This window comes from Corvus cornix, chromosome 2, assembly GCF_000738735.6.
Source record: "Corvus cornix cornix isolate S_Up_H32 chromosome 2, ASM73873v5, whole genome shotgun sequence".
NCBI lineage: Eukaryota > Metazoa > Chordata > Aves > Passeriformes > Corvidae > Corvus > Corvus cornix.
In genome coordinates, this window is record NC_046333.1 from 81,195,989 (window position 1) to 81,207,249 (window position 11,261).

Sequence of the window (11,261 nt, forward strand, 5' to 3'; positions counted from 1 at the left end):
AGTGTTTGGGTGCATCTTTCTTTCTAAACTCCTTAGATAATAAATAAATAAAAGGTAGAGTAAAGGCAACTGATGTGGAGCCTGCTGCAGACTGCCTCTCTGCATGATCTGTCCCCACCCCTTCCGTTCAGGATGACTCTCAAGCGAAGCCTCTCCTCCTCACTTCCCAATCCCAAAATCTGCAGAAGAGTTGAAGAGCACCTGAAAACTGGGTGGGCAGCACCAGGAGCAAAACAGTCAGCAAGAACTGGTTTTCTTCTTTTTCAGTTTAGAGCAATCTAGCTGGTGTCTCACTGAGCAGAAGAAGCGAGCTGGGCTGAAACAGGATCCTGCACTCCAGGTATGTTATGGCAAACTGGTCCATACAGACTGAGTTGACAGCTGGAAAGGATAGCTACTTTTACCTGTGCTGAAAGGGAAAATCTGAAATTGCTAAACAAGTAGATATTGCTCTTTGAAAAGAAATGAAACAATCAGCAAATCTACTTCTTTAAAGAGAGACTATTATTTTGGTTTCAGTAAAAAATTGCACAAAGACAAGTATCAAGGGATAAGGGGATAAGATAAGGAGAAAATAAAGGCTGTCAACTTTGGGAAAGACTGAATTTCATTTTGAGTCTTTGCTACAAGCTGTGGCACAGCAATAGTTCTGAGGACACTGATTATTTATGTTCATCAAGTACCAAGTTCACATTAAAGAACCGTAATAATTTTTTTTGCCCTTATGGTAATGAATTTCCGTTCTTTTCCTTGTTTGGTATATTGAACCCTTAACATTGAAATGAAATGCTGCTGTAGCTTAAAATGTTATCTCTCGACCTGGGAAAAGGGCAGAGATGTCACATCTTGGCATCAGTAGTCCAAGGTCCTGCCAAACAGCACAGCACTTTGAGATCACATGCTCATACTTACTTTCTGAGAAGTGGAGATTGTCCTTAGCAGGATCTTTGCCTCGGTTTAACCTGATTGTTTTTAAAAAGATTTTTAACCTCACTTTCCAAGTAAAGATTCGTTTTTTCCTGATGAAAACTAAGACTCAGCAGAATATAACTATGTGATTTGTTGCTCCTAGAAATGCAATAGTTCAGGTCTGTCCTACCACCTTTGGTGGAGCCCACCTTTTCGTTCTGTAAATAACTCCTCAGTTTTTAGGTTTCTTGCACGAAAGCTGAATGATATCAAGACACCCAAGGAAGAGCAGGACCACTGGAGAGAAGGAGAAGCTCTAAGAAGGCTTTCTCTTAAGGAGCAGTAGGATGACACAAGATTCATCAATATCTGTGGTTTTTTTCCCATTATCACCAGTCACTTTTCCAGCAGGCCCTCTATCTCCTCTGTGCTGGAGCTCAGTGATGAGGAGTGGGGCATAGAGGCGAGATGCTGCCTGCTTGGAACTGTGCCACAGGGAAAGCAGGAAAAGGAAAAGTGTAATGGCTGAAATTGGTGGGAAGAGGGAATGAGGTGAGACTGGAAATATCCTGGCGTGTTGCTTTGCCACACCACATTGCGTAGGACAAAGCAGGCGGGAGCACATAAAGCTTCTGACTGAACAGGATCCCATCAAACTTCTAAGCGGTTCAGGTGTGGCTGACTATTTACTAACGTTCTCCACTGCCTGGTGCCTGGAAAGAAGCCATCTGGCCCAGCCTCAGCCAGCATAGGCCAAAGAAATGGTTTCTGGGAAGCAACTGATGGATAGGGAGTAGGCTGGTTCACAACTATTTGCATAGCTTAATGCCTCCTAAACACTACATTTATTGAAGGGGACACCACAGGTTGTGCCCTTCTGAACAAAAGACTGCAGTGGCGTAAGACTGTGGCTGCCATCTCAGAAGGCAGCAGTGTTAGCTATCTTTGGGAGTGCCTGTGGTTTCTCCAGGCAGCCTCCTGTACTTCAACAAGCTCATTCATCTTAGGTTATAAGAAGAGAGGTAGGAAGCACTTTTGTATGAACAGACCTCTCTCAAGCATTCTCAGGCATTTCAAGCATTATGGGGGGCTTATGGTAGGAGATAATCTCCCATGAGTGTCACAGCTTCCACTTTCACATAATGCCAAAACAATCGAGGTTTCATTCTGAAGATCAGGCTATTTCATGGTTCCTAGCACCAAGCCTGACATTCAGATGTTGGGAAAGGTGAGATAACAGTTAACACATGTAATCAATTCTCAGTTATCAGCACAGGGGATTACTGATGATGAGAGATCATCCATCTCATGGCTTTATCTGAATGAGCTTGATTAGAGCAGTAAAGACATGTCTGCCCAGTTCCTGTATGTCTACGCCACTATCAGTCAGGGGTTATGGTTGTAATCAAGTGTATTTGCTCAAACTCAGTGCTGGCCCTGCCAGATCTGGTGACAGCAGCCCCAGGGTTGGGAGAGGATGGTGAAGAACAGCGTCTCTACACTGTACATTGGGGAGGATGATTATCTTGGGTATAAAGCAGTCTAAATGCACATAAAATTTGGATTCTTTTATTGAGCCGGAGTGAATCATGCAAACTGGGAAGTGTTGTGTAGGGCATAAGCAAACAGTGAGTCTCTGTGGCATCAACTCTCTGTTCTTCAGTCCGTCCATAACAGGGTTCCGAATGTGTCCGTATTGCCTAGGCAAAATTTCCCATTACTCTGTGAAGTGTAGCCCTCTGCTGCTCTAGTTAATGGAGACCTGAGGAAGGCATGTATTTTTACAGGAATTTGCTGCTCTTCCATGAAGATTAGATGGTTTTATGAAGTACATGTTACAACGTAAACTGAAATAAGAGGTTGATGTAGAAATGATGAAGCAGAGACAGTCATAATGTACATGCCTGTGTACTGCACCCCCAAGGACAAAGTCAGCACATGACTAGGAAATGCTACTATTATCACTGCCCCTGCAGACTTAATTGGATTCCTTGTACAGATGCATTGTAACACCACTTTTAATTACAGGATCACAATCTACTTTTTGCACAGAGTCCATTCCAAGCTCTTGACACAGAGAGTCAGAACAACTTTTGACTTTAATCTGTCTAGCACATCTACTGGCTCATTGTCTCTAATTGCTACTTTTGGAGAAAGGACAAAACCAAACACTCTCAAATATTCTGAATGAGGCGTGCACATATGCTTTACTTGCAATCCCTTTCAAGGGCATAGGGGCACACAGCATTGGAATCTAGTTTACAAATCCATACCGTAGTTCTTTTCTAACTGCTCCCAGTAAAATTTTTTTCAACAAATTATTTTTACACTCTTGCTGTCTTTTTCTTCTTTTTTTTTAGGTTTTCAAATGGCTGATCCTTTTCTATATAATACTGGAGAAAGGTCTCACTATGGGTGCCTTGGACATGAAGTACAAATTGAGTACCTTAAGGCATATGTTTGTAGACCATCTTTTTCCACGGACAAAGCTGTGATCGTGGTTCATGATGTATTTGGATGGCGGTTCCCAGATATTAGATACATAGTCGATTTGATGGCAGGTCATGGATATATGTAAGCAACTTTCTTTCCTATCTTCACCTTAAATGAACTGGTAGATCACCAGGCATGGCATATGATGTTTCCAATATACAGAAGGCAACCATGCCATTTCAGTCTGAGCACATTAAAAAGAAAATGAACAGAACATTTCCATGGAGCCACCAAAGATACTAAAACTGACCCAGGAAAAATGGCTACCTGAGCACAAAGGACTCTTGAAGTGCCTGTGTTTGTGCTTATGAAGCAGCATGGGTGATCCAAAGAGAAACAGCTATTTTAACCTTTTCAGAACCAAACCTTTTGAACATTTGCTTTAGCTTGTAATAGCAAAGAAGTATATATGTGTTTATATAGAATCAGGAGATTTGTTTAATCCCTTTCCTTTTGTATTAAGTGTGTCTAAGGAAACAATGAGCGTTTATTTGTGTCTTCTTTTTTTTCCATACGAAGGCATATACTTTCAGCTCTGCTGATCAGCAGAAAAGGATGAGTAAAACATGATTCAGACCATAATCATGTAGATGTGTACTCTGGACTAGAAGATATTCGGAGACATTTAGACATGCACAGATTCAATGAAAATTGACTGAATTCCATCTCTCACACAGAACCATCTGCCCAGACTTCTTCAAGGGGACAGAACCCTGGAAACCTACTGATCACTGGGTTGACTTTCCTGACTGGATGAAAAATCATGATCCTATGAAAGTAGACAAGTAAGATACATATTTGTACTTGAACTTTAAAAAGCATCCAGCAAATAAGGGGAATTTATAGGAAATATTAGAAGTGGCACCTCACAGCAGGGCAAACTGGCTGCACAACCACAGTTTCTTATTCTGGGTGATTCTTCTGTGGTTCTGGGCACTGTCTTGGCTGGGATTTGAAAAGGATCATCTGCTCTGCCCATCGCTGCTTATTGTCCCCATCTTGTTTTCCTGGGCCCTTTTCTAACTATGTTATACTGGCCACACAGGCTCACAGTGTTTCACAGGCAACAAAATACCCAGTACTCTCACTCACAAGTGCTGATTCTGCCCCCAGTTCCTCAAGATAAAGAGGAAAATTCTTCTATAACTGCAGATATTATCTGCCAGTTGTCATGTGCTCATCTTGCTTTCTACCTTGCAGATTATGAAGGGTACTGATGAGACTCTACTGAGCAGCACTACACAAAAATTTGCTAGACTGACCAAAACCTAAGATACCTCTGATCAACTGTACTATTTTTTTCAGTGTGAAATAGAGGGATCATTATCTGTACAGCTTAACAGTGCCAGTAACAAGGCTTCCCTGAATTACAGGAGGCATTACTGTTTCTTTATCTCTTACCACAGCTCAAAATTTCAGAAGATGATAGTGAGGCAATGACACCTTATTACTCAGCTACCATCCTGCAAGCCACAAGTATTCTTCTGACCCTGTCCAGACATTCCAGCAGCTACATCTTCAGTGTCTCCCAGCAAAGTTTTTGACCATATAATTGCAGAAGCTGTGACCAAATTTTTGAAAAGACAAATGACTAACAATTACAAAAAAATCCCACCCCAAAGAGGAGCAGATATGTAGATGCTGTCTTAAAAAATTAAAATCTCAGGACATGCCTTTGCTGTCTTCTGAGGGTTCACTTGTAGGTGAACTTTCCAGTTTAGATCCATTGCTCTTTCAGAGAACATGGAATCCAACATACCCATGACTTTCTTAGTACCCTTTCAAACAAACCAAATCTGAGAGAGCATGGCCACAGGCCTAGGACACAATGTCCTCTTCATGTCACTCTCATACTGGGTTTTTTTTGGTCAGCCTTACCAAACCTGAATGACCATACAACTCTACCTAATATTTGAAAACATAGTTAATAGTTTATGCAGTCTGCATCTAAACTTAATTTAAAACTCTGTAGGTAATGAAGAAGATAAAATTATTGAGACCTAAGAAGTCAGCAATTAAAAAAAGATTTACTTTTTCTCACCTACAATGAAAATATTTTTCATATTTTTTTTCATTACACCTCACGCAAAAGTTATTTTTTAAACGTTGTAGTTGCTGACAGTGTAATTTTGAGTAATTGCTTCTTTAGCATAACATTCTTGCATGTGGCCTTGGTAGGATATCTTAGTATTAACTTGTGCAACAGGAATGACATAGGAAAAATCTTTATCTAAATAGGTGAACTCTATAGAGATAGTACAGTGAAGCTTATCTATTCCTACAGTCCATAATGCAAGGTGTTGTTCTACTTGCAGATATGTCTTGTCTTTAGTTGTCCTGTCCTAGACAAAGTGATTCAAATAAAAATTTACTAATTTTGAAAACAAAGGAGCAGGTGACAATTCAGGTAAGTATTTAAGTGCCTACACCTGTACTTCCCTAAACTAGGACCAGAGATGTTAACTCTCATTTAATAATAGAAGCCACTTATCTAGCCTGAAATGTGCTTTTTAAAAGTAATCTCTCTTTTAAATGATTGGAGGTGCAGGCACAGAAAAAATATCATGTATGTCTTGTAATTTACTTCTTAAATTGTCAAGTACTGGTTCTGCAATAGATTCCTTAGTTTACTTTTGTTTATATGTCTTAGGGAAGCTGATGTTGTCTTGAAGTATCTAAAGGAACAATGCGGTGCAAAGAAGATTGGTATCGTTGGGTTTTCCTGGGGTGGAATGGCAGTACATCACTTGATGCTGAAAAATCCTCAATTAACCGCTGGGGTGTCCCTCTATGGTAGTGTAGAACACATGAAAACTTACTTGGGTTCACATGACTATGCATAGTTTGTAATTCTACTCATTCCTTTGTAACAAATTTCTATAAAAACTCAAAGGTGAGTTGCAGATTTTAATTATGGTTATTTCAGCAACAGGCTATATTGGTATAAAAATTTTAAGAATACTGTAAATAAGAAAAAAATTAATTCCTTGTTTTGGTACCTGGAGAGCAGGGAAATATGCTTTCCAAATGTTTTTTCTCCATCCAAATAGCCACTGTCCTGATCTAAGTAATGTACCTAATGAGTAAACTTAAATAGAAATTTTGTCTTTTAATTTGCCATTTATCTTGCAGGAATGCTAACCTCACTAACAGACTGTTTCTCAAAACATTATAGGAATAGTTAGAGACTCTGAAGAAAGATACGCTTTACTAAATCCCACATTTTTCATTTTTGGTGAGAAAGACCACACTATTTCTTTGGATCAGGTAAGTTGTTGTTCTGGAAAGACTTCTTTTCCCGTAGTTCATATATCCTACACAGAAATCCTCATTAGAAACCATTTTCAGATACAAAAAATTAGACAGGTTGGATGGTTCTGTTTATATTTCAACTTCCCTCCTATTTGTTTAGGTTATTCAAAGCTTCCTTTTTGAGGTGGGAAATACAGTAAAGAACAGTCATGGGCTTCTGAGTGGCTAGATAAGCAGAGTGTGAAACTGGGCAGGGATATCCAACTTGGTATGAGCCAAGCATCTCAAAAGCTTGTATGCTACTGCTATGGGTGAGAAATCAGGTAGTTAAACCACTGAATCTGGACACTGAAAGGGGGAAAAAAAAGGAGTTTCAGCTGCTTTCTGAAGTTCAATAACTGAACTTTCTGATGATGGGGACCAATGAATAATTGCTTTTGCTGCAAGGAGACAAACTGAACTGTGTCAAAAGAGTGGGCACAGATTTTAGCTGAGATAATAACAACTTGTAGACTCAAATGTTTTGACTCCTGGCTGCCATCTGTGTTCTGATATAACCCCTACTGTAAGCATATGTGAGAGGCTGGATAAGTATATGGGTAGGAAACTGGTGCCCTCTTCTGTGCATAAACTCTTTTTCTTCAGTCGCAAGGATAACATACCACCTCCAGCACGGCTTGTTTTTTAGGGTAGCGTCTGACTGGAGAACTGGCAGTGTTCTCTGGGAATACAGAAGTAATTCAATATTTACTTCTAACTGCATTAGTCAGCATGTTAATCCATACCTCATATGTGCCTCCTTCACACAGGAAAACAAATCCTTCACTCCCTGTCCTCATTTTATGATGAATGTGTCTTTTTCCCAGGGGCACAATTTTGGCAAATGCATCTCTTCTGTCATGTGTTACACATTGAAACCACGCCTTTTGCTCCTGAAGCTTTCTTTCTGTGCAGGTTGTGTAAGAAAAAATTCCTTCCCCCCAAAAAAACCCCCCCTCAAATACCTAGTTTTCTGCACTGAAAAACAAAAGGGCTCCATATGAAAAAAACCAAAACCAACAAAAAACCATGAAATAAATCACAGTACTCTCTCTAATCTGCACAATGGGTAGAAGTGTAGAAGTAAAAACCTGTGGGGCAAAATAAGTGTTCGTTCTTTTGTTTTCTGACTTTTAATAGAAATAAGCACAAACTGTGCTGGAAAATGTATACGGTGATTAAACACAGGATTAGTACTTTGCATGTAAACATGTGTGAACTAATCACCAAAACATTGTGCAGCGGCAATGTCTTTTTGTTGTTCAGTAAACCAAAAAATAAAAAGCCCTTCATGTTTTCTTAAACCATGTCAGTAAGCCTATCAAAATATTTCGGACTGATGGTCACTAAGGTTTATGGAGTATGTTCTCTCAAGATCAGAACTTAAAGTGTAGGTTACAAGCCTAAGAACATTAACACATCTGGCAATGAGATTTACCAAACTATCTTTGCTGCAACTGTTGAGGTTCTTAGACTCATCCATACAAAAAAAAAAAAAAAAAAAAAGTTTGGTCTTACACCAAAGAGGCATTTTCTCTATGAGAAACAGAAATTAGGCAAACTTAAAAAAGCCCCATAATGTAATGGAAAAAAATGCCTTTTTTTTTTTTTTTTACAGATCTTCTTATTGGAGGACAAGCTGAAACAGTACTGTAAAGTACCATATAAAATTAAAGTTTATCCTGGGCAAGTTCATGGGTTTGCACAACTGAAGCCAGAAGATATGAAACCTGAAGATAAACCTTATATTGAAGAAGCTAGAAGGGATATGATTGATTGGATCAAAATGTTTGTTTGACAATAGCTGAAAGGAATGCTAGGCTTCAAGATCAGTGATTGATTTAATTTGAGAGAAGAAAATAGTCAAGGGAAGAATATTTTAAAAATTGTCACAAACCAAAATAGGAACATTTTAATTTATAGCTTTAAATTATTGTTTACAATATTTACAGAAGATTGTGAAATAAAAGTTGGACTAAAGGATGATTAGGCATTAAAATTTTTTTTGAAATTTTCTTGCTTTTTATTTACTTCATTATTTTACATTATGACCCTGATAGTAATGATAGTGTTTATCCATTTGCCTTTGCTAGTGAGCATGACTTCATCATGACTTTACTTGAGTAATTTCAGGCTTTATTTTGATATGATGGTGGTCATAGGTGTTCACATGGAAGTACCCTGCGTTTGCATACAGACATTTTCTTTTATTATCTACAAAGTATTTTTCTCAGCTGTGCTGGGAAAAATTTCCCACGCCTGAAACAAACACTTGGCTATACTAAGGAGTTAGGAAGGAATGATATTGTTAGATGACACCCTCCAGGTATTCCCTTGGTGATATTAAGAAGGGTATTTCTAGTATTCCTTCATCAACATCAAGAAAAAACATAAACAGTCCTTCCTGTGGAAGTTACCCAGACATGAACACTGCAGAAACAGTGGGTTTGTTGTCGTGGTCTAAATTGTGGTGATCAGGCACAGGGCTCATTCAATCTTGATTATATTTTTTGCTTTGTGTTATATCCTTGTTCCTCTCTCAAGTTCTTCCCCTTTATCACCCTTATATCCTCCCAACAACATAATGTATAAACAAAAATAAGCATCCCCCCCGTACATGCTGGCTCTCTGTGGTTTTTTTATTTCACTGCCTTGGTAATGACTTGGCAGCTAGTGTTTACTCAGAGATTCTCTAAGGAACCCATGGCCCTTTTTATTTTCTACATCTGTTGGTTTCTCACCCTGTCACCTTGTTAATGTTGCCATAAGTTAAGGCTAGCTAACTACATTAATATGAATTTCCCTTTGATATCAGGAATTTCTGGCAGTTTCACACATTGTTATCCTATCAGTGCAGCTATATGGTCATGGCATGCTGGTTGTCCACACACCTCAACAGACCGAGCGTGTTAAACAGTACTTGCTCGATGAGCCTCTTAAAAGGGCTTATACTCTTTTATGTGCTCTGAGTTAGATGCATGGGAGAAATACCAACAGTATTCTAAAGAGGCCAAAAAAAAAAAAAAAACCTTCACTGGCAACTATAGAAAATCAGAGGACTTTGGCAAAAGGTTTAGAGCAGCATTCTATCAACATAAAACATCTCACAAAGTCTTTTCCTTGTCTGTTCAATTCAGCAAACTCCAAGCCCATCTGATTTTAAATTACTCAAAACTCAAAAAAAAATAAGAAGGAATTAGAAGAAGAAAGAAGGAAAGACATAGAAAAGAACAAGTATAGCTACCACTCCTAGTGCAGCAGTGTTCAGCTGACAGATATTCCAAGAGGAAGTAGGGCCATGACACGCTTGCCTCATGTCTCGGTTTAAGTACCCTTTGCTCTGCATTGCCTTTGGTTTTCCTGGGGCCTTCCTTCACATCATCTGGCCACTCTGGGGCTAGACTGGGGCTCCAGAGGCAGGTGTGGAGCATTGCCTCAGCTGTGCTGGGCATCGGTGGCCACGGCGGGGCTGGGATACAGGCCTGGGGGTGGGGAATGCAGGGCACAGCCTCACCTCACCAAAGGCAAGGCCCAACCTGCCCCTGCCCTCACACGCACACACGCAGCTGAAATGTTTCGAGCCGACAATCCTTCCAGTCTCTCACAGTTGCATGCCGAGCTGTATTAATGCATTGATACATTTCAGAGTCCTTATTCAATAAGTCAGTAGCTGTTCCTGTTTAATTACAGGAAGGGTGCCATTTCTGTGTGACATCCTGATTTTTGATAATTACTCTTTCTGACACGAGCAGGAGTTCCTCTATCACTCTGTTGCTTGCAAAAGGGTTCACGTTTTGGTACCCTTTCCCTTGCACCTTCTATTACCCAGACACAGCCTGATCCACATGCAATCATTTTGTGTGGGTGTGTTAAGAAATACCACCAGTCTGCCACAAGAAATCTGGAGAACCTTCCCTCTTTCTGGAATATAAACCTGACGGTGTCAAAGCACAGATTTGGCAGCAGTTACCTTGCCTTGCCAGGGAACCGTCTCTTAAGACTCCTTGCTGCCTTAATCTCTGGTGAAGATAAGGCAATGGTGAGCCACAGTCCTAAAAATTATATTGTGAGACCACTTCAGATGGAAAATGTTTATATCCATGGACTCTAACGAATAGGGGAATCTGCGCTGCTTATTTCCCAAGTCTGAGGTTCTGCTTTGCAGTCAGTGAGTTTTCAAGCAGAAGAAGAAAGAAGGATTTTTTTTTTTTTGAGTGTGTAAATAAGGGCATTTTAAGGTATATGAGCACAGTCATTCTTCTTTTCAGTTGTATTGGGGACCGTGAGATTTGTGACACAAGTGGTTATCTCTTAAACTCAAGGACTGACAAAATTACACAACCAAGGTCACTGCTGTACATGAAAATGTTCACTTTAAGGTGCACTACAATACATTTATCATCAGGGTGACTTGCTGCTATTTGACATCCAAAAAATGATGGAATTGAGACTCTTTTCTTCTTCCAGTACTGGTAAATAAGCATGGTCTACTGGTTGTTGTGCATGACACAGAACTGAAGACATTATTAGTTTATGTAATACTTGCATTTAGACAGTCCTTAGTCATG

General features: G+C 39.6%; 1 protein-coding gene across 1 annotated transcript; it reads left to right on the forward strand.

Moving 5' to 3' along the window:
• The first annotated feature begins 139 nt into the window (after positions 1–139).
• On the forward strand, positions 140–8,708 carry LOC104685882 (carboxymethylenebutenolidase homolog). The gene is made up of 6 exons (XM_010393978.3): positions 140–340; positions 3,270–3,483; positions 4,080–4,187; positions 6,053–6,195; positions 6,578–6,669; positions 8,312–8,708. Exons 2-6 carry the CDS (start codon positions 3,278–3,280, stop codon positions 8,489–8,491), a joined length of 729 nt encoding a protein of 242 aa, XP_010392280.1. The 5' UTR covers positions 140–340; positions 3,270–3,277; the 3' UTR covers positions 8,492–8,708.
• Positions 8,709–11,261: the final 2,553 nt, after the last annotated feature.